Raw genomic sequence first — 24645 nt, 5'->3', positions numbered from 1 at the left:
TTCTAAGTCTAGGGGACTGCTGACCTCAGATATTAAGTCCCATAGTGCTTAGAGCCATTTGAACCATTTTGAACCTTGTCTTCTTTCCACTTCACTTCACTGACCACATATCTAGACTGAGCCTTTGCATTTCCCTTTTCAGGTTTTCTAGTTTCCCTACCACATTCAAGCTTCTGATAGGCTAGATAAGGACCCTGATGGCAATTTCTGATTGTAAGAACGTTTACACAGAAGGTAATTGTCATGCTAATTACAGCAGTGGGATTCACAGGAACTGCTGAAATGCACGGTCATTGGCCTGTATGCATACAGTACATCGTCGAACCATTGGCTATTGTTTCCGTTCGAGGATTCCTGACAAGTACACACAATGGTGCCAGCAGCGACGGCAGTTACAGCGAGGAGGGCTTTTTCTGCTTCCACAATGTCTTCATACACCAGCTGCTTCTTATAGCCCCAGAGGAAGAAATCAAGACACGTAAGGGTGTATCCAATTGCAGTCTTTCAGTCTTTCTCGGCGTATTCCACTGATGAATTCTTCTTCGCCAGAAGATGATGTGTACGAAACTCATTGAAACGTTGCGACAAGACGACGCTACCACTCGGCCGATAACCCGAGAAGAATTCATCACGTAAGGGTGTTCAAGCCACAGGGCCATCTCGTCCGAACCATCGATTCCTGAAGGTGGCTCCCAGGTGACTCCTCGCATAAATGCGGTCTCGTAAACTGACATGCGGTCGGGTGAGCAGTGTGCTGTCCACAAGCCCCTCTATATCCGCATCCAGTGAGCCTGTAGACTGAGGATGACACGGCGGCCGGTCGGTACCGTTGGACCTTCATGGCCTGTTCGGGCGGAGTTATCAATGCGAAATAGGGGGGGGGGGGGCATCGTGCTGGAAGGACAGTCCTTTGTCTAACATTCAGGGGAACATCCAGCCTGTACAGGCAACAATCCGCCTACAGAGCAGATTTAAGTGTCAGTACACATTCCCAGTCAGCGACGTGTACGTAGCAGCATACGTCAGTACCACTAAAGAAGTCTACCCTGACATTACAAGTTGACTTTAGAGACCGTATGATCTTTGTTGAAATATATTTGTTTTGATGTTCTCTATCTCCTGTATTAATTTGACGAATTGTTTGGAACACCCTGTATATTATTAAAAGGCTAAAGTAGGGTGACCAACTTTCCCGTATTTCCCGGTATCTACCGTATTACAGCAACATTTTTTTTTCCCGGCTACTTTACTGACCGCCTGTTTCTTCCGTATATTTCGTCAGTGATCACGGTCATAAATATAAATTCCGCGGAGTACTATCGGTAGTTCAGATTCCCTGAACTACAGATCTCGAAAAGTTTTCCTATAATGATCGTGACTATTCTCGACATACAGTCTTTTTTCTGTCCATGTTTTTACGGAAAAACACAGTTTGGCTCAAGGGAATGGGAGGAACAGAGAAAGTGTGACAGCTTATGCGTCTGCAGCGGTCGTGAGAGATCGAATGTTTACTTGTTTCTCAGTCAGTACTAGCAACCGACGAATGCGCTTCGCACCGATCAGCAGCTGCGGTATAAATAACACACGGAAGTAACAAGAACTCGCGAGAATATTAAATACTCGTTTGTTTATTTGAAGAAGTGGTAGGAGCAATATTCTTGGTTAAAGCCCACGGCCTTCAACGTTAACCTAGCTTACTGTGTGTTGTGTAAGCATGACTACAGCATCGCCCATAGAGGCAATGCCGACTGCCACCAACATCCTTGTACAGAAGTTCATAAGCGGAACGAAAGAGAAATGAAGGCGGCCGCGCGGGGTAGCCGTGCGTTCTAGGGGCCTTGCCACGGTTCGCGCGGCTCCCCCCGTCGGAGGTTCGAGTCCTCCCTTAGGCACGGATGTGTGTGTCGTCCTTAGCGTAAATTAGTTTAAGTTAGATTAAGTAGTGTGTAAGCCTCGGGACCGATGACCTCAGCAGTTTGGTCCCATAGAACTTACCACAAATTTCCGGTTTCCAAATGACTACTTTGTTAATGGCAGAAATGACAGTGGAAACGTTTCATGTTAACTAGAAAGAAGTTGCCCATACTCTCAACCATATTATAAGCTACAGAAGTATGGATTGTAGATTTAAATAACCGAAGGATGTTTACCATGACTCTAATTTGGCTAAAGTGATGCCATGTGGTGGAACTGAGGCAGAAGCAATTGTGAAAAAGGTTTTGGCTCCGAGAAGTGTTCAGAACTTCACTGAAGTCTTGAAATACCCAGTCAAACAAAGCAATCTTTTTTCTAAGCAACCGATGCCTCCAGTCACAAAGACAGAAAGATGTTAATTCTGGTTTATCTATGGAATAGAAGAAGCTGGCCTCCAAAAAGTCCAAATTCTATTTAAAGTGTGCTTTGCCTCAAACTAAGCTCTGCTGGCAGCTTATGAATATTGGATCCCTTTTTGGACGAAAGTACGTGATTTCAAGTCTTTACATAGACTGTTTTTATAGCTTGTGCTGATACTGTGTAGTGAGCTCTTGGTTAAAAAAAAGAGACATATTACTTACAACAAACCTCATTAAGGATTAAATATACTGAGAAGCAGTGATCAGTATATGCAATGCTTTGAATAGGTTTAGGCATGCTCTTTTTGCATTTACACCAAAATGAGAATTATTACACGTTTTTGCACTGTAAAAATTTTCTCTCGGTTTATGAGGTTACCCCACAATATAACAAATGGTTCAAATGGCTCTGAGCGCTATGGGACATAACTTCTGAGGTCATCAGTCCCCTAGACCTTAGAACTATTTAAACCTAACCAACCTAAGGACGTCACACACATCCATGCCCGAGGCAGGATTTGAACCTGCGACCGTAGCAGTCGCGCGGTTCCAGTGTAGGCCTGTGCTGTGATAGTGCCACGCAAAACAACAAGGGGTGCAAGCCCCTTCCATGAAAAACACGACCACACCATAACACCACCGCCTCCGAATTTTACTGTTGGCACTACATACACCTGCAGATGACGTTCACCGGGCATTCGCCATACCCACACCCTGCCATCGGATCGCCACAATGTGCACCGTGATTCGTCACTCCACACAACGTTTTTCCACTGTTCAATTGCCCAATGTTTACGCTCCTTACACCAAACGAAGCGTCGTTCGGAATTTACCGGCGTGATGTGTGGCTTATGTGCAGCCGCTCGATCATGAAATCCATGTTTTCTCACCTCCCGCCTAACTGTCATAGTACTTGCGTGGATCCTAATGCAGTTTGGACTTCCTGTGCGATGGTCTGGATAGATGTCTTCCTATTACACATTACGGCCCTCTTCAACTGTCGGCAACCAATGCCTATCAACAGACGAGGTCGGCCTGTACGCTTTTGTGCTGTACATGTCCCTTCACGTTTCCACTTTATTATCACAACGGAGACAGTGGACCTAGGGACATTTAGGAGTGTGGACACCCGATCACCTGACCACGTTCGACGTCCGTGAGTACCGCGGAGTGCTCCATTCTGCTCTCTCACGATGTCTAATGACTACTGAGGGCGCTGATATGCAATACCTGGCAGTAGGTGGCAGTACAATGCACCTAATATGAAAAACGAATGTTTTGGGGGGAGGGGGGGTGGTAACTGGATACTTCTGATCAGCTAGTGTATATCCAAGAATCGATTACAGGAAGGTTTTGTTTATGGCTGACTATATAGTCCTACCTGTTCACAGATTAAAACAATGCGAAATATTGTCATTCAAACTACTATGCTCACAGATCCAGCAGCTGGAGGGGTCTCTCTCATACGCCCTGTACTAATGAGTCCAACAGATTTATCCACTCATTTTGACTTATGTTCTCGATCAGGGTTCCATTTGCGATAAGGACAAGATCAGAGAGAAGGGAGAGGAGGACAGAGAGAGCATGGGATAAGAGATATACAGGGAGATGGGTGTAGTTGATGGACAGAAATAGGGGGGAGAAGGAGGAGATGGTAAAGGGTAGGGGGGGATAGGGACAGAGGGGCAGAGAGAAAGAGAGAGAGAGGGAGAGAGAGAGAGAGAGGTGGAGAGTAAATCGTATATCCAGTTGCCAAATATATTTAGTGACTGCGAAGCATTTCTGCCTTCGCTAGTTTCAGATAATTAGTGACCGAAGTCAAGAATTTAAAATGGCATCATAATCTACACATTAACACGTATAACGTTACGTTGAAGGTTTAACGCAATAAGACGTGTATTAAAGTTATAAACTGCGTATGTGTCAAGAGCCAGCGTAAGTGTCGACGTGCAAAATTCCACATTACATTCATTCACTGTTTAAGAATGGGAACTCTATCAATTCTATTACCAACACAATTCGCAGACAGTGTCCACGTATATCACTGAATGTACCTGAAAAATAATAATATTGTACGATGCATATCACGAGATAGGACGTCATAAACATTGAGACGGGTGGAAAACTAGCTTCTCTTAAAAACGCAAATTACGCGGACTACACTCAACCGGTTCAAAAATATGGCTCTGTACACTATGGAACTTAACTGCTGAGGTCATCAGTCTCCTAGAACTTAGAACTATTTAAACCTAACTAACCTAAGGACATCACACACATCCATGCCCGAGGTAGGATTCGAACCTGCGACCGTTGTGGTCTAGCGGTTCCAGACTGTAGCGTCTAGAACCGCTCGGCCACCACGGCCGGCACACTCAACCGGTTTTGGTTTGATTCTTCATTATTCTACGCGTGAATAATTCAGAACTAATAAAATCAACATAATTGGGGTTTTGCTTCTTAGCCATAAGGGTTTTACACGCTTTGCTACAGACATTTAACGCATTAACAGATTTATAAAGTAATCAGACGTTTAAAGCTGTTTTACACGTGTGAGTTTGATTCTTTAGAGAATCGTGGGCAGGGTTACTGATTTGTTCTATTCGTGAACAGGCGAGTAGATATCCAACCGTATACAGCATAAAGCACAAAGGGTCCTCTGCCACGGGCGTCATGGTGATGCCTGACAATTCCCCTGTTGTGTCTACATCTACACTCCGCAAACCACTATGAAGCGCATACCAGAGGCTACATCCCATTGTACCAGTTATTAGGGTTCTATCCCGTTCCTATCACGTATGGAGCGCGGGAAGAGTGATTGTTTGAATGCCCTCGTGCGAGCTGTAATTAAACTAATCCTGTTCTCACGATCCCTACGGGAGAGATATGTAGGGGGTTGTAGCATATTCCTAGAGTCACCATTTAAAGCCGATTCTTGGAAGTTTCTAAGTAGACTTTCTGACGATAGTTAACTTCTATCTTCAATAGTCTGCCAGTTCAGTTTCTTCAGCATCGCTGTGACACTGTCCCCACGGGTCAAACAAACCTGGGACCATTCGTGCTGCCCTTCTCCATGTATGTTCAATATGCCCTGTTATTCCCATTTGGCACGGGTCCCACAAACTTTAACAGTACTCTGGCATGGGCGACACGATTTATTTGTAAGCAGTTCACTTTGTAGGCTGATAACGTTTTCCTAGTATACTGCTGATAAACCAAATTGTACCACCTGCTTTATCCACGACTGTGCCTATGTGATCATTTCATTTCATATCCCTACAAATTGCTGCAGCCAATCATCTGTAGGGGTTGGACGATTCCAACTGTGACTCATTGATATTATAGTCAGGGACGATGCCAAGGAAAAATAGATAATCATATTACACTGGATAAAATTACTTCAGAAATCAGCGAATATATTACTTCAACAGATTTAGAAGGAGAGCTGAAACTACGGAAGAAAGGTGAGTTGAAGAAAGTCAAAGATCTGAGACACCAACTGAAGATTTAAAGAACTGTGACAAGCAGTTTTTCCCAAACGGATACGTTTCCCTTCAAATATTTGGGACTATTCCTGTCACTGCAAGCACTCCTGAACAAAACTCTACTTTGAGACGAATAAAGACTTATTTGCGTAACACAATGGGGCAGGTGAGACTAAATGGGTTGGCTCTTGCAAATATCCAGGAAGAAAGAGATATGGACATTGAAAATATCATTGTCATATTTAGTAAAAAGAAACACAGACGAATGAGCATGACAATTTGGGCAGAAGACGGAAATAACCAGTGAATTTTGTAACAGAATTTTTTTTATATTCATGTCAAGTTCAAGTTTTTACATTCATGTCATCTTCTGTATCCAGAAAATTAATAAAACCTTATTTGTTGTAAGTTGACCTATTTATGGTTTATGTAATTTATAAAATCTCCCATGTTAAAATAAGTTTTCTTTACCCTGAACTCCAAAACAGTTACCAAAATCTACTTTAAGCAACACCAAATTTTACCAATTTGTCGGTGGATGACTGTCCCTTTGTTAAGCCATATTCCATTCCCCCAAACCCCTCTCCCAATTATCCCTCCCCCCTGACCGACTTCTAGAATCGCCTCTGATTGTAGTCGTAGGATACTACGTTCTTTTGTTTTGTGAAGTGCACAACTTTACATTTCTAAACATTTAAAGGAAATTGGCAATTTTTGCACCACTTGGACATCTTATCAAGATCTGACTGAATATTTATGCAGCGTCTTTCAGGCGGTCCTTCATTACATATAACGTCATCATTTGCAATATTTCTCGCAAGATTATTAATATACAACACGAACAGCAAGGGTCCCCACTCCAGTTAAGACAAGTTCTGCTTCCTCCCTACTAAGAGATACTCATCCAGTCACAAACTACGCACGATACTCCATACGATCATACTTTTGGTAATAATCGTAGATGTGGTGCTAACTCAAATGCTTTTCGAAAATCGAGAAATATTGCATCTACTTGACTGCCTCGATCCAAAGTTTTCAGTACGTCACGTGTGAAAAGAGCGAGTTCGGTTTCACATTATCGATGTTTTCGGGATTTGCGCAAGTTGGCATGGAGGAGGTCGTTCTTTTCCAGATACCTCATTATGCTTAAGCTCAGAATATGTTCAGAATATGTTCTAACAACAAACCGACGTCAAGGATATTAGACGGTAGTTTTATGGTTTACTTCAGCTACCCTTCTTGTAGGCAGGTGTGGCCTGTGCTTTCTTCCAACAACTGCGCACGGTTTTTGTTCGAGCGATCTACGAAAGAATATAGTTAACAGAGAGACTAACTCAGTCGCAGATTCGTTATATGGTCTTATAGGGATTCCGTGGAGCCTGGAGCTTCGTTCGATTTTAATGATTCCAGGCATTTCTCACTGACACTAACACTATTTCACTCATCTTACCAGGGATGCGAGGATTAAATTGGGATCATTCTCATGGACTTTCATTTGTAAAGGAATATTTGAAAACGGAGCTAAGCATTTCTTGTTTTATTTTGCTACCCCGAACTTTATTTCCTGTCTAATTCACGAGTGTCTGGAAGCTAACTTTGATGTCACTAATAGCCTTTATATACGACCAGAATTTCTTTGGGTTTTCTGAAATATCATCTGAGAATTTTCTGCTGTGGTAGTCGCTCAAGGGTTCACGCATTGCTCTCTTGATAGCCGAACGCGTATCAATTTCCCATCTCTCTATCTATAACCCTCTTCTTTGTTGCAGACGAGCACCTGCACCTGTTCCTGCACAGCTGTTATGGAAACCTGGAGCCCACCAAGAAGACCATCGAGATGTACTTCACGGTGCGCACGCAGTGGACGGACCTCTTCTCCAACAGGGACCCGCTGCTGCCCGAGATAGAATGCCTCATGGACCTCGCGTAAGTAGCAAGCACCCTTACGACACGAAAGGCCACTGACATAAAACGGATTCTTACATTAATTTTTATGCTACAACTCAGTTTATTATTAAACATAGTCTCCCGCAGATCAGTACACATCGTCCAATATTTCTTTAATTCAAAACCGCCTCCTTCACTGTTCAGAGTGTCTCACTGCCATCCTGAAAATAAGGGTTCGATTCCTTGTATTTCTCAGGCGTTTTTCTTTCTGGGAGAACTGGAAAGCGGTGTATGAAGTCCAGTTGAGGAGCAGCTTTAATGAGGAATATGAGTTCCAGCGTTTGGGAGAGCGGGGTGCTCTCTATCCCGTTTCCAAACAGCGCCGTAAGGCAGATGGTGACACAGTGGCCGACTGGCATCGCAAGGACCTCCGCGCCGGAGCGTGAAGTTACTTATATTTTAAAAAACTAAAAACTTTATTATTTACGTAACTGCATCATGTACAAAACAGGTGGAATACCCTAAGACTTCAAGAAAGAATTCGAAAAAAAAGCAGGTGCTGACAGATTTGAATATTACCGAACTATCAGTTTAATACTCTTGGTTGCGAAATAGTAACACTCATTCTTTACAGAAGAATGGAAAAACTGCTAGAAGCCGACCTCGAGGAAGTTCAGTTTGGATTCCGGAGAAACGTAGGAACATGAGAAGCAATACTGACCCTACGACTTCTCATAGAAGATAGGTTAAGGAAAGCAAACCTACGTTTATACCATTTGTAGACTTATAGGAAGTTTTTGACAATGTTGACAGGAATACTCTCTTTGAAATTCTGAAGGTAACAGGGGTGAAATGCAGGAATCGAAAGACTATTTACAACTTGTACAAAAACCAGACGGCAGTTATAAAAGTCGAGGAGTATAAAAGGAAGCAGTGGTTTAGAAGGAAGTGAGTCAGGGTAATAGCTTATTGCCGATACAATTCAGTCTGTACATTGAGCAAGTAGTAAAGAAAAAACTATGGAACAATTTGAAGTAGGAACTGAGAGACGAAATAAAAACTTTGAGGTTTGCCGATGGCATAGTAATTTTGTCAGAGACAGCAAAGGGCTTGGAAGAGCAGTGCAACGTAATCCACAGCGTCCTGAAAGGAGGATAAAAGATTAACATCGTCGTTGTTGTTGTGGTCTTCAGTCCTGAGACTGGTTTGATGCAGCTCTCCATGCTACTCTATCCTGTGCAAGCTTCTTCATCTCCCAGTACCTACTACAGCCTACATACTTCTGAATCTGCTTAGTGTATTCATCTCTTGGTCTCCCTCTACGATTTTTACCCTCCACGCTGCCCTCCAACACTAAATTGGTGATCCCTCGATGTCTAAGAACATGTCCTACCAACCGATCCCTTCTTCTAGTCAAGTTGTGCCACAAGCTCCTCTTCTCCCCAGTTCTATTCAATACCTCCTCATTAGTTATGTGATCTACCCATCTAATCTTCAGCATTCTTCTGTAGTACCACATTTCGAAAGCTTCCATTCTCTTCTTGTCTAAAGTATTTATCGTCCACGTTTCACTTCCATACATGGCTACACTCCACACAAATACTTTCAGAAACGACTTCCTGACATTTAAATCTATACACGATGTTAACAAATTTTTCTTCTTCAGAAACGCATTCCTTGCCATTGCCAGTCTACATTTTATATCCTCTCTACTTCGACCATCGTCAGTTATTTTGCTCCCCAAATAGCAAAACTCCTTTACTACTTTAAGTGTCTCATTTCCTAATCTAATTCCCTCAGCATCACCCGACTTAATTCGACTACATTCCATTATCCTCGTTTTGATTTTGTTGATGTTCATCTTATACCCTCCTTTCAAGACACTGTCCATTCCGTTCAACTGCTCTTCCAAGTCCTTTGCTGTCTCTGACAGAATTACAATGTCATCGGCGAACCTCAAAGTTTTTATTTCTTCTCCATGGATTTTAATACCTACTCCAAACTTTTCTTTTGTTTCCTTTATTGCTTGTTCAATATACAGATTGAATAACATTAGGGATAGGCTACAACCCTGTCTCACTCCCTTCCCAACCACTGCTTCCCTTTCATGCCCCTCGACTCTTATAACTGCCATCTGCTTTCTGTACAAATTGTAAATAGCCTTTCGATACATGTATTTTACCCCTGCCACTTTCAGAATTTGAAAGAGAGTATTCCAATCAACATTGTCAAAAGCTTTCTCTAAGTCTACAAATGCTAGAAACGTAGGTTTGCCTTTCCTTAATCTATCTTCTAAGATAAGTCGTAGGGTCAGTATTGCCTCACGTGTTCCAACATTTCTACGGAATCCAAACTGATCTTCCCCAAGGTCGGCTTCTACCAGTTTTTCCATTCGTCTGTAAAGAATTCGCGTTAGCATTTTGCAGCTATGACCTATCAAACTGATAGTTCGGTAATTTTCCCATCTGTCAACACCTGCTTTCTTTGGGATTGGAATTATTATATTTTTCTTGACGTCTGAGGGTATTTCGCCTGTCTCATACATCTTGCTCACCAGATGGTAGAGTTTTGCCAGGACTGGCTCTCCGAAGGCTGTCAGTAGTTCTAATGGAATGTTGTCTACTCCGGGGGCCTTGTTTCGACTCAGGTCTTTCAGTGCTCTGTCAAACTCTATACGCAGTATCATATCTCCCATTTCATCTTCATCTACATCCTCTTCCATTTCCATAATATTGTCCTCAAGTACGTCGCCCTTGTATAGACCCTCTATATACTCCTTCCACCTTTCTGCTTTCCTTTCTTTGCTTAGAACTGGGTTTCCATCAAAGCTCTTGATATTCATGCAAGTGGTTCTCCTTTCTCCAAAGGTCTCTTTAATTTTCCTGTAAGCAGTATCTATTTTACCCCTAGTGAGATAAGCCTCTACATCCTTACATTTGTCCTCTAGCCATGCCTGCTTAGCCATTTTGCACTTCCTGTCGATCTCATTTTCGAGACGTTTGTATTCCTTTTTGCCTGCTTCATTTACTGCATTTTTATATTTTCGCCTTTCATCAATTAAATTCAATATTTCTTCTGTTACCCAAGGGTTTCTACTAGCCCTCGTCTTTCTACCTATTTGATCCTCTGCTGCCTTCACTATTTCATCCCTCAATGCTACCCATTCTTCTTCTACTGTATTTCTTTCCCCCATTCCTGTCAATTGTTCCCTTATGCTCTCCCTGAAACTCTCTACAACCTCTAGTTTAGTCAGTTTATCCAGGTCCCATCTCCTTAAATTCCCACCTTTTTGCAGTTTCTTCAGTTTTAATCTACAGTTCATAACCAACAGATTGTGGTCAGAGTCCACATCTGCCCCTGGAAATGTCTTACAATTTAAAACCTGGTTCCTACATCTTACCATTAAATAATCTATCTGATACCTTTTAGTATCTCCAGGGTACTTCCATGTATACAACCTTCTTTCATGATTCTTGAACGAAGTGTTAGCTATGATTAAGTTATGCTCTGCGCAAAATTCTACCAGACGGCTTCCTCTTTCATTTCTTAACCCCAATCCATATTCACCTACTATGTTTCCTTCTCTCCCTTTTCCTACTGACGAATTCCAGTCACCCATGACCTTTAAATTTTCGTCTCCCTTCACTACCTGAATAATTTCTTTTATCTCATCATACATTTCATCAATTTCTTCATCATCTGCAGAGCTAGTTGGCATATAAACATGTACTACTGTAGTAAATGGCTCTGAGCACTATGGGACTTAACATCTATGGTCATCAGTCCCCTAGAACTTAGAACTACTTAAACCTAGCTAACCTAAGGACATCACACAACACCCAGTCATCACGAGGCAGAGAATACTACTACAGTACGCGTGGGCTATGTGTCTATCTTGGCCACAATAATGCGTTCACTATGCTGTTTGTAGTAGCTTACCCGCACTCCTATTTTTTTATTCACTATTAAACCTACACCTGCATTACCCCTATTTGCTTTTGTATTTGTAACTCTGTATTCACCTGACCAAAAGTCTTGTTCCTCCTGCCACCGAACTTCACTAATTCCCACTATATCTAACTTTAACCTATCCATTTCCCTTTTTAAATTTTCTAACCTACCTGCTCGATTAAGGGATCTGACATTCCACGCTCCGATCCGTAGAACGCCAGTTTTCTTTCTCCTGATAACGACATCCTCTTGAGTAGTCCCCGCCCGGAGATCCGAATGGAGGACTATTTTACCTCCGGAATATTTTACCCAAGAGGACGCCATCATCATTAAATCATACGGTAAAGCTGCATGCCCTTAGGGAAAATTTACGGCTGTAGTTTCCCCTTGCTTTCAGCCGTTCGCAGTACCAGAACAGCAAGGCCATTTTGGTTAGTGTTACAAGGCCAGATCAGTCAATCATCCAGACTGTTGCCCCTGCAACTACTGAAAAGGCTACTGCCCCTCTTCGGGAACCACACGTTTGTCTGGCCTCTCAACAGATACCCCTCCGTTGTGGTTGCACCTTCGGTACGGCTATCTGTATCGTTGAGGCACGCAAGCCTCCCCACCAACGGCAAGGTCCATGGTTCATGGGGGGAGGAGATTAACATCAACAAAAGCAAAACAAGAGTAATGAAATGTAGTCGAATTAAATCTAGTGATGCTGGGGGAATTAGTTTAGGAAACGAGGCACTTAAAGCAGGAGATGAGTTTCGTTATTTGGGTAGCAAAATAACTGATGATGGGCAAGTAGGGAGTATATGAAATGTAGACTGGGAACAGCAAGAAAATCATTTCTGAAGAAGAGAAATGTGTTAACATCGAATATAGATTTAAGTGCTAACACTTAAGTCTTTTGTGAAGATATTTGGTTGGAGTCTAGCCATGTATGGATGTAAAACATGGACGATAAACAGTGCAGCTAAGAAGAGATAAGAAGCTTTCGAAATGTGGTGCTACAGAAGAAAGACGAAAATTAAATGGGTACATCACGTAAGTAATGAGAAGATACCGAATAGAACTGGAGAGAAAAGAAATTTGTGGCACAGCCTGACTATAAGAAGGGATCGCTTGATAGGTCTGCGACAAAGCGGCATGATTCATTGAGTCGTAGGTGCACATGTTTGGCAGGGCTGGAATTATACCACACAGGGCATGCGTACTCCACAGCTGAACAGCACAAGGCCAAAGAATGGGAAGGAAAACGGCTAGAGCACTGTGCAATCCAAAAACTGGGGTGACACATTAGATGAGGCACTCGGCTCAGGAGAATTTGCATGAACACGAAGCAAAATTAGCTGCTAGAAACATCATCTTGCGCAAACTAGCACTAACTACATTAGGTGCATAACAAGGACAGTAAGGACTACTACCTTACGTGGATTACGATGGCGTCTAAGTGTTGTCTCCTGACGTCTGAGTCACCAGTGGCAATGTCTAGTAGAGGAAAAAAATACTATCCCGCAACATGGTTCATAGTTTTGTGGAGGTCTGTGGGGGGATGAACGAAAACCAGTGGAGTGTTTTTATTTTTATTTTGGTTTCACATTCATAGTTTCGAAATAGTGATTTGTTTTTCTCTTCTAGAGAGTGTCAAAGGTTAGTCTAAAATCATAACAGAACATATACAGAGGGTGAACAGAAATATGGAAACACCACAAGTAAAACGCATCACCGTGCCTAATACGGTGTAGGACAACAGATGACATTCAGAAAGCTTTCCGTCGTCTCGGAATGGATGAATACAAGTCCTGTAGGTTTTTCAAGGGGACCTTATGTCATTCTTCCTGCAAAATAATGGGAAGTTCAGGTAGCGACGATGGAGGCGGATATCTATCCTTTCTCTCAAAGGCTCAATAATATCGAGATCTGCTGACTCTAGTGGTCACGGTAGACGGAATGTTTCATCATCGTGCTCATAAAATCAGTCCTGCGCGATGAAAGCTGTGTAAACAGCTCTTGTAACACAGCATTACCATTGGGAAACAGATATTGTACCTTGGGATGGGTTTGATCATCCAAAATGGTCAATTAGTTCTTGGCAGTAATGTGTCATTGCAGAGTAGTTACGGCTCTTATGCAGTACCACGATGTGGCTGTCCGAATCGATACTGGACCCTCGCCATTTTCCGCTCTTGGGACATAAACTCAGCTAAAAGTTGGAAACAGTGTGAAACAAGACCGATCCGACCAGGTGTCATTGTTCCATTGCTCCATAGTCCAGATTATATGGCTTCGACACCACGTTTTCCCATTACGGGCATTTACATCATGATATGTAGTTTTGGAATTCCAGCTCCCGTTGTTTTGGTACTAACAGTGTTCGCGAGTGCAACATTCAGTTTTGCAGTGACTTTTGCTGCTGCCGCTCTCATTTTTTGTCTCAGTTTTCTTCAGTGCGCATCCGTCGCAATCACTAAACACACACTTTCGTCCGCGTTGTGATTCAGCGAAAGTTTTTCCACTTTCATTGTATGGTGGTGTAAATTTTCGAATGTCCCACCATACGAGCACAAACAAAATGAGCACGCTCTAATTCACTTAGCTGCGGTATATTGCACTAAAAACTACACAAAACACTATTCTGACCACGGCTGACATATGTAACGTATTGAGGATGGAGTTGCGCTGTAGTAAAACTACGGTTCGTTAGTTTTGATACAGTATATAAATGACGTTGTAAAACGTAGGATTAGTCGTTGAATTTGAAGCGTTGTTAGGGAGAGAAACATAAATAAATGCGTGGGGGAGAAACTGGTAGCCGAGGACTTCTCTTTGTTTGTTTTTTGTTTATTTGTTTTTCACATAATTAGAACCGTGCATCGTTCTTTCTTAGTCCATTGTCTGTTTTATATCCTTACAAAATGTAAATTGCATTTTAAAGGCAATGACATTTAGTTGATCGCGTAACTTGTGCGCTTTTATGTGACCAAATCAATTACTTTTGATGCAAGTACAGTTTACATGCACAAACATAAAAAAATCTATATATTTATTGTTGTTATTTTGAACTCAATAGAATGTTCTACATCATGATGCAAGACAAGAGTTTCCTGTTATTACTGATAAGCTTGAAGTTGTTCACAACTAACAGATACATGTTTTATATAATCTCGGCGAAGTACTAACGCGATGTTTGATATGTTTTTGTTTCGCGTTTTTTTCTTAATTTTCCTTTTTTTAGCGTATTGCATTTTCTAGCGCTATTGATAAATCTCTATTGTTTTTTATTTATACTACAACATCTCTGTGTATCATCTTAGAAATCAACGATTTTCGAATAAAGACCTGAATTAAACATTAACAATTTCAATTTTGGTCTAAATACCGTTTATTTTTAGGAGACAGACAGAAGGGTAACAATGTACAACAGAAATGTTCCGTAGGTTACGCGAGTCTTTATATATCCTCATTGAGTTTCTAGACGGTTCATCATTTCCGGTTTCTACGTGAATCTAGTAAGACACTGATCGTATTAGGCAAACAAAGCGATCGAAATGAGGTAACGCCTGATTGGTATGCAACACACCTAACGTACCGGTAACGCGGGTCTTAACTGACCAAGGCTAATAGAGAAACTACCGTAGTTTTGCGTTTACTGTGATAATCTACAGTAGCTTACGGTAGTTTTACAACTCTAATGGAGGACACTATCAAATACAACAGCGCAAGCTGCAGGCTTGGCCAGCGTCTGCATTTATGATAAAGCATGCGTTTCTCACGGTGTTTCCATATTTTTGTCCAATCCCTGCAAATCTATCTGATGATGCAGCTTTATACTTGCGAAATGTGCTTTGGAGTTAAATAACACTGCCTGACAACAGTAAACTTATTGCTTCATTTGACAACACAAGTAAGCTACAGTTCCAATTTTTTCTTTCATGTGTTGTTGGAATTTCCGGACTCCCAACTGCGACTTCTGTTAAAAATAGCAGTTCATTTCCACTACATAGTGACGTTAGTTATAGTTCTTGTAGTTGCTTGGTAAATCGCTTATGTGTGGCGTGATCGAAGCGAATGACCGATTGGAACTGCAGTGATATCGCTGGCGATATAGCCAGCAATCCGTCATTCCTCTGCGTAGGGCCCTTAAGTCAACTGAACATTGATGTTATTGCCCCGCTGGCGACGCACCACGCACCACGATTTATCGGTTTCGACGAGAAAGTCGCTCATGTAAGGTGGGTATTTAACACTCGTACAACCCCGATTTTTTTTCTTTCATTGCATACCATTGCGATCATAAAGACACCAAATAATTTACGCAGAATGTATTGGCAGTATTTTAGTGAACCAACATAAAAAATACATTCCAGAAGTTCACACTAGCTGTCAATATTTTATTTTCGTAGATGTTACATTCAAGAAACGAAAAGGAGTTTAGTTTGTCGTCATAACGATGCCAGTGGAGCTCAGCGGAAAAACCATGAATAAGTTTTAATGCGCTGTGTATATAAAATTGAACGAAACATTATTGGATACAGCTGACAAGGAGGAAGTGATATACATAGAAGAGCCAAAGAAACTGGTACACGTGCCTAATGTCGTGTAGGGCTCTCGCGAGCAAGCAGAAGTGCCGTAAAACGACGTGCCGTGGACTCGACTAAAGTCTGAAGTAGTGCTGGAGGGAACTGACACCATGAATCCTGCAGGGCTGTCCATAAGTCCGTAATAGTACGAGGGGGGTGGAGATCTCTTCTGAATAGCACGTTGAGAGGCATCCCAGATATGCTCAATAATGTTCGTGTCTGGGGAGTTTGGTGGCCGACGTAAGTGTTTAAACTCGGAAGAGTGTACCTGGAGCCACTCTGTAACAATTCTAGACATGTGGGTTGTCGCATTGTCCTGCAGGAACTGCCCAAGTCCGTCAGAATGCACAATGGACACGAATAGATGCAGGTGATCGAGGAGGATGCTTACGTGCATGTCACCTGTCAGAGTGGTATCTGGATGTATCAGGGGTCCCATATCACTCCAACTGTACACGCCCTACACCATTACACAGCCTCCACCTGCTTGAACAGTCCGCTGCAGACATGCAGGGGTCCATGTATTCATGAGGTTGTCTCCAAATCCGTACTCGTCCATCCTCTCGATACAATCTGAAACGACACTCGCCCGACTAGGCAACATGTTTCCAATCATCAACAGTCCAATGTCGATGTTGATGGGCCCAGGCGAGGCGTAAGGCTTTATGTCGTGCAGCCATCAACGGTACACGAGTGGGCCTCCGGCTCCGAAATCCCATATCAACCATGTTTCGTTCAATGGTTGGCACGCTGACACTTGCTGATGACCCAGCACTGAAATCTGCAATAATTCGCGGAAAGGGTGCACGTCTGTCACGTTGAACGATTCTCTTCAGCCGTCGTTGGTCGCTTTCTCGCAGGATGTTTTTCCGGTCGCAGCGATGTCGGAGATTTGATGTTTTACCGGATTCCTGATATTCACGGTACACTCGTGAAGTGGTCGTACGGGAAAATCCCCACTTCTGCGCTACCTCGGTGATGCTGTGTCCCATTGCTCGTGCGCCGACCATAACACGACGTTCAAACTCACTTAAATCTTGATAACCTGCTATTGTAGCAGAAGCAACTGGTATAACAATTGCGCCAGACTCTTGTTGTCTTACATAGGCGTTGCCAACCGTAGCGCCGTATTCTGCCTGTTTACATATCCCTGTATTTGTATACGCATGCGTATACCAGTTTTCTTGGCGCTTTAGCGTATATTGCGAATTGTTGTTGTGGTCTTCAGTCTTGAGACTGGTTTGATGCAGCTCTCCATGCTACTCTATCCTGTGCAAGCTTCTTCATCTCCCAGTACCTACTGGAACCTACATCCTTCTGAATCTGCTTAGTGTTTTCATCTCTTGGTCTCCCTCTACGATTTTTACCCTCCATGCTGCCCTCCAATGCCAAATTGGTGATCCCTTGATGCCTCAAAACATGTCCTACCAACCGATCCCTTCTTCTTGTCAAGTTGCGCCACAAACTCCTCTTCTCTCCAGTTCTATTCAGTACCTCCTCATTAGTTATGCGATCTACCCGTCTAATCTTCAGCATTCTTCTGTAGCACCACATTTTGAAAGCTTCTATTCTCTTCTTGTGTAAACTATTTATCGTCCACGTTTCACTTCGTTACATGGCTACACTCCGTACAAATACTTTCAGAAACGACTTCCTGACATTTAAATCTATACCCGATGTTAACAAATTTTTCTTCTTCAGAAACGCTTTCCTTGCCATTGCCAGTCTACATTTTATATCCTCTCCACTTCGACCATCATCAGTTATTTTGCTCCCCAAATAGCAAAACTCCTTTACTACTTTAAGTGTCTCATTTACTAATCTAATTCCCTCAGCATCACCCGACTTCATTCGACTACATTCCATTATCCTCATTTTGCTTTTGTCGATGTTCATCTTATACCCTCCTTTCAAGACACTGTCCATTCCGTTCAACTGCTCTTCCAAGTCCTTTGCTGTCTCTGACAGAATTACAATGTCATCGGCGAACCTCAAAGTTTTTATTTCTTCTCCATGGATTTTAATACCTACTCCACACTTTTCTTTTGTTTCCTTTACTGTTTGCTCAATATACAGATTGAATAACATAGCTCTTAAAAACTTTCCGATGTGCTTATGGGGTCATATGGACCGCAGTGGTACTAGGTGGGTTAGTCTCGGCGCCGTGGAGGCTGCATTTCAGCGTGATGCAGTACTGGAGTCGGTGTTGCAGGCACCTGATGCAGCTGCCACAGCCGACGCCGGAGGGCTACCGCGTCATGCTGTACCGGCTGGTCAACCCGGACGCTTCGCGGCTGCACTTCGGCACCGCCGTCAAGGCGTTCTGCATGTACAACGACATGCAGCTGTCCGAGGACGGCCTCGTGCCCGGTTATGTCGTCGTCTTCGACATGGCCGGCGTCCACCTGGGCCACCTGGCGCGCGTCAGCCTGGCAGTGGTGCGGAAGTTCATGATCTACATACAGGTGCGTGACGTGACGTCTGTCTGCACTACCTGACTAACCCAGGCCCTTATCTAAGTGGGGGCGGGCGCCAAATACATATTCTTGAAGGGGGGGGGGAACTTATTTCACAAAGCGCATAGTTGGTCTATAGATTATTCATATGATTTTACGAGTCCCTGTTGGGTTTTCAAAATTTTTGAACACATTCTAAGCAGAAAAGAATGAGATTTTCACTCTGCAGCGGAGTGTCCGCTGATATGAAACTTCCTGGCAGATTAAAACTGTGTGCCGGACCGAGACTCGAACTCGGGACCTTTGCCTTTCACGGGCAAGTGCTCTGCTAACTGAGCTACCCAAGCACGACTCAGGCCCCGTCCTCACAGCTTTACTTCTGCCAGTACCTCGTCTCCTACCTTCCAAACTTTACAGAAGCACTTGCCCGCGAAAGGCAAAGGTCCCGAGTTCGAGTCTCGGTCCGGCACACAGTTTTAATCTGCCAGGAAGTTTCATATCAGCGCACACTCCGCTGCAGAGTGAAAATCTCATTCTGGAAACATCCCCCAGGCTGTGGCTAAGCCATGTCTCCGTAATATCCTTTCTTTCAGGAGTGCTAGTTCTGCAAGGTTCGCAGGTACGTGACGTGACGTCTGTCTGCAGTACCTGACTAACCCAGGCCCTTATCTAAGTGGGGTGGGGGGAGCGGATCTCTGCCTCGGGCAGCAATTTCAGGGGGCGCCAAATACATATTCTTGAAGGAAAAAAAAGGGTCGGTTGCACTGGGTGTACATAAAGTCAGGGAACACTTTCAATTATTTATTGCACAAGAACCAAACATTGTACAGATATCATACATATGTCATTTTGAAGAGAAACTCTGAAAGTTTTTTTTTTTTCCCATGTATACCGCCACAGCGTAGTTTGGTAATTTGCCGATGGCGCTAGTCGCAAACATGGCGAGTTAAGGTGCGGAGCGAGGTTTCTGTGTATTGGTGTTCGACAAAAACAAGTGTGCTACAGCTGTTCAGCCGATGTTTAGAACCAAGTACAGTAAGAAGCCTCCAACAAGAAAGGCCATTTACCACTGGCACAACAAATTCTTTACGACGGGTTGCTTGTGCCCGTCAAAGAGAAGCGGCCGTCCAAGTGTGAGTGAAGTGAATGTGGAGCGCGTACGAGAGACATTCATAAGGAGTCCAAAGAAATCAGTGCGTCGTGCATCCCGTGAACTCGAAATGGCTACTGCGACAGAAGCTGTCTATGAAACCATTTAAATTGGAGTTAGTGCAGAAGCTCAATGACGACGACAAAGACAAGCGTTTTGAGTTCTGTTCACAGTTGCAACAATTGAATGAGGGTGGGGATAGTATTGTTGATCGCTTAATTTTTAACGACGAAGCCACTTTTCACACTAATGGGGAAGTGGACAGACATAACTCTCGAATCTGGGGTACAAAGCATCCACACGAATGCATTGAATTTGAGCGTGATTCCACAAAGGTAAATGTTTCTTGTGTCTTGTCCAAAACTGTACAGGCCATTCTTCTTTGGCGAGAGCACTGTCACTGGATATTCCTACTTGAACATGTTGCAGCAATGGCTGATGCCTCAAATTGAATCGGACTCTCCGTTCATCTTTCAGCAGGATGGTGCTCCATCCCATTTTCATCGTGAAGTTCTTGGATACATGAACACGGAGCTACCGCGTCGATGGATCGGCCGTGCTACAAAAGGGGACAGCTGTTTCATGAAATGGCCTCTCCGATCACCAGGTCTCAAACCGTGTGACTTTTTTCTGTGGGGACAGATTAAGTGGTTCAAATGGCTCTGAGCACTATGGGACTGAACTGCTGTGGTCATCAGTCCCCTAGAACTTAAAACTACTTAAACCTAACTAACCTAAGGACATCACACACATCCATGCCCGAGGCAGGATTCGAACCTGCGACCGCAGCGGTCGCGCGGTTCCAGACTGTAGCGACTAGAACCGCTCGGCGGCTACGACAAGCTGACACATTAAAGATCTGGTGTAATACGGCCTCTGCCACGTGATGTAGCAGAGCTGCAGGAGAGAATAAGGGAAGCGACTGCCACAGTCGACGATGGGACGGGTGTGGCAAGAACTCGGTTACCGTATTGACGTCTGCCAGGTCATTCATGTTTCGGATATCGAATGTTTGTAAAAAAAAAAAGCTTTCAGAGTATCTCTGCAAAATGCTATATGTATGACATCGGTACAATGTTTAGTTCTTGTGCAATAAATAATTGAAAGTGTTCCCGGACTTTATGTACACGATTACAGTGCCCGGTTGGCAGCCGCTTAAGATCTATTCTCGGAATAAGGTGGAAAACGCATTGTTCGAACACATAATAACGCCTAACCGGAGAATAAACGCGGGATAACTGAACCGGTGATTCTGGCAGGGCTAGTCAAGTTAACCGGAGAATAAGTTTTGTCAGTGGCAGGAACAGTTACAGAATTAGTGATGACAAGACCGTTTTTTTAGAACGAGTAAGGAAAAGAAACGGGGACACCACACAAATCATATGGGAAAACATGACGATTCTACATTTATATAAAAATTCCGTACTACCACTACTTTTCGATCTCATGCTTGAGAAACTGGAGCATACAAATGAAATGTGAAACTATTTCCTAACACAATACTTTTTGTTTGTAATAGCCCTAATCGGCGTTTGATATTGGTACCTCGTTTATCATATCTGTCATATTATTTATGTAAATGAAATAGATAAAAATGACCATTTGTGCAAAAAGTCTCGCTTCTTGGGCGTGTTTTACAATTGCTGCAATATTAGACAGGCTTATTTCGTTTTATCTAGTAGACGGTGGCAAAACAGACGTAATCAAGTCGAGAAACCACCCACTCTTGGGCACTATTCGTATTAACAGCTTTTTTTAGTATTAGACAACGACATTTTGATTCTTTATGTAGCAAAACATTTGACGAACTTTGATTAGTTAATAGATTCTTTCGCAGAAAGAGAAGAATGACGTGTAAAGCTGCAGCAAAATTAGAGAAAAAAATATGCTGGAACCTAAGGACTGAAGAAATGTGTATTGTCTTGCTCGTCTCTTGCCTTTACTGCTTTTACGTTTCCTATATTTAATTTTATGTTAGACAAAAGAGAAAGTTATTAGCTAATGGGCAATAAAGAGTGCAAATTTTCTGAAGAGTTCTTATTCTCTCGGTCACATATAATCCCACCCAGTATTAATTGTGAGTCTTTTTAAAGAGGGGCAGGATGACAAACCGGCCAACAGGAAGTTTCCACAGAGCGAAATACAGTGACGTTCGATAGAAGGATGCTGTGTAAAGAGGCGTGGCATTGCACTTTGACCCACTTAAGGCCAAATAATAAGTCTTACATTTCTTCGAACATATGTATTTTATATAGCAAGCTCTTTAGAAAGAAGTGCGATAAAAAATAACAATTTTTGAAAAATCCGTTTTTTAAATATTTTACGTCGTATTTCAAACATTCTAGTGGGATGTGTGGGGGGGGGGGGGGGGGGGGCACTATAAAGTTTTTGCCCCGGTTCGGAAATACCGTAGATCCGGGGCTGGTCTGACCCTCCCCTCCTCCCCCTACTGCCGTCTGGTCTTGCTAAAATTTCCACATGATCTACAGCTTGCTATCTTGAGTTTGGCTGTAACTCTTCTAGTTGCAGCCGCAATTAACCTTCGCTTCTAGATAAACCCTTTACCGCTGAGTGCACAGTAACGGTACGGACGTCTGTGTGGGACCGAGACGCTCCACTTGGCAGTGGCCTGCGTGTTGGGTACGATACGGCGCTATGCACGGCAGCGCCCGTTATTATCACAGGCTCTTATGTACGTATTTATACTCACCAGTAATTTCTTAAGACAAATTGTACTTTGAATATTCTTCATTGTTGAAGTTCCTAGTAGTAGATAACACTGCAAAGAAGCACACTTGGCGTTTGACGCAAAATAAAAATTCATTTTGCAGTGGACACATGGTGTGTCGTGGGGCGATCACTCTATTTTTAAAATAAAAAATGACACGATCGCTTCAGTCGTTTATTAGATGACAGGTTTCAGCACTCTGAAGGTGCCATCATCAGATCTGAAAAGTGGATTAACATTTATAAAACCATGTGGACATCATGACATATGAGGCAGACCATCTGATAAAATCATTGTCACAACCAATAAAAAAATAATAAAAAACTATCTCGTGGTCGTTCTTTCGATAAAATATAAAACTGAACTCACTAGATGAAACTATCACTGCTTGCCTAACACGGTCGGCATCATCACTCCGGAGAATATGGTGGCAATCGAGGCCCATGCCGACCGTGTTAGGCAAGCAGTGGCAGTTTCATATGGTGACTTCAGTTTTATATTTTATGGAAAGAACGACCATGAGAGCAGTTTTTATTATTTTTTATTGGTTGTGACTATGATTTTATCAGATGGTCTGCCTCATATGCCATGATGTCTACGTGGTTTTATAAATGTTAATCCACGTTTCAGATCTGATGATGGCACCTTCAGAGTGTTGAAACCGGTCATGTAATAAACGATTGAAGCGATCGTGGCTTTTCAGTTATTTTAAGAATTAATTTGTCCGTATCCACAGAAAATAGTTCTGGTCAGTAAAGGTGAAAAGAGGTTTTCCCAGGCATCTGACAAAAGTATGCTAAGGTTTACATAAAAACAGAAAAATAAGACTAGATGCTGCTAAACAACTGACACCAGTAATACAGATATACCAGGCAGTAAGTCAAAGGCAAGGTCCGAGAATTTCATCTACACTGGTCAACATCTACATCGACGTCCCAGTCATAGGGAATGGTTGACGGACAGAATACGTAAAGGTATGAGAAATAAATCTCTAAATACAGTGCCCTTTTCCGACAACCAGGTAAATACAGAGGACCGTGAAGACAAACTAGAAATAGTGGTTCATAGGTTAAACAATATAAGCCTAAATTATAACAACTACGGCAAAAACGACGACAAACTACAAGTAGCGGTACATAGATTAAACAATATACGCCTACACCATAATCTAAAGACATCAAATACCAAGCCGAAAACAATCGTCTTTTTTGGAAAATACCCCGTAAGGACCAAGATAATCATCGGTAACGCAATAATACAAGTGCTGTCCCATTTCCAGTATCTCGGATTGATACAACTTTTGGCGAAGATATAAATAAGAAAATTAACCTACGTTTCTATCATTTGTAGATTAAGAGAAAGCTTTTGACAATGTTGACTGGAATACTCTCTTTCAAATTCTAAAGGTGGCAGGGGTAAAATACAGGGAGCGAAAGGCTATTTACAATTTATACAGAAACGAGATGGCAGTTATATAAGAGTCGAGGGGCATGAAAGGGAAGCAGTGGTTGGGAAGGGAGTGAGGCAGGTTGTAACCTCTCCCCGATGTTATTCAATCTGTATATTGAGCAAACAGTAAAGGAAACAAAAGAAAAATTCCGAGTAGGTATTAAAATCCATAGAGAAGAAATAAAAACTTTGAGGTTCGCCGATGACATTGTAATACTGTCGGAGACACCAAAGCACTTGGAAGAGCAGTTGAACGAAATGGACAGTGTCTTGAAAGGAGGATATAAGATGAACATCAACAGAAGCTATACGAGCATAATGGAATGTAGTCGAATTAAGTCGGGTGATGCTGAGGGAATTAGATTAGGAAATGGCACACTTAAAGTAGTAAAGGAGTTTTGCTATTTAGGGAGCAAAATAACTGATGATGGTCGAAGTAGAGAGGATATAAAATGTAGACTGGCAATGGCAAGGAAAGCGTTTCTGAAGAAGAGAAATTTGTTAACATCGTGTATAGATTTAAGTGTCAGCAAGTCGTTTCTGAAAGTATTTGTATGGAGTGTAGCCATGTATGGAAGTGAAACATGGACGACAAATAGTTTGGACAAGAAGAGAATAGAAGCTTTCGAAATGTGGTG

At 42.6% G+C, this 24645-nt stretch overlaps 1 protein-coding gene across 1 annotated transcript in view; it reads left to right on the top strand.

Annotated features, from left to right (window-relative positions):
- The window catches only part of LOC124545208 (retinol-binding protein pinta-like), a 320125-nt gene that overhangs the window by 161357 nt on the left and 134123 nt on the right, over positions 1–24645 (top strand). The window contains exons 3-4 of the mRNA XM_047124074.1: positions 7585–7741; positions 18437–18689. Coding sequence (XP_046980030.1) covers positions 7585–7741; positions 18437–18689 — 410 coding nt within the window. The remainder of the gene's footprint in view (positions 1–7584; positions 7742–18436; positions 18690–24645) is intronic.

Source organism: Schistocerca americana, chromosome 8, assembly GCF_021461395.2.
Source record: "Schistocerca americana isolate TAMUIC-IGC-003095 chromosome 8, iqSchAmer2.1, whole genome shotgun sequence".
NCBI lineage: Eukaryota > Metazoa > Arthropoda > Insecta > Orthoptera > Acrididae > Schistocerca > Schistocerca americana.
The sequence above is the reverse complement of the archived record's forward strand: the minus strand, read 5'-3'. Positions and strand labels throughout refer to the sequence as shown.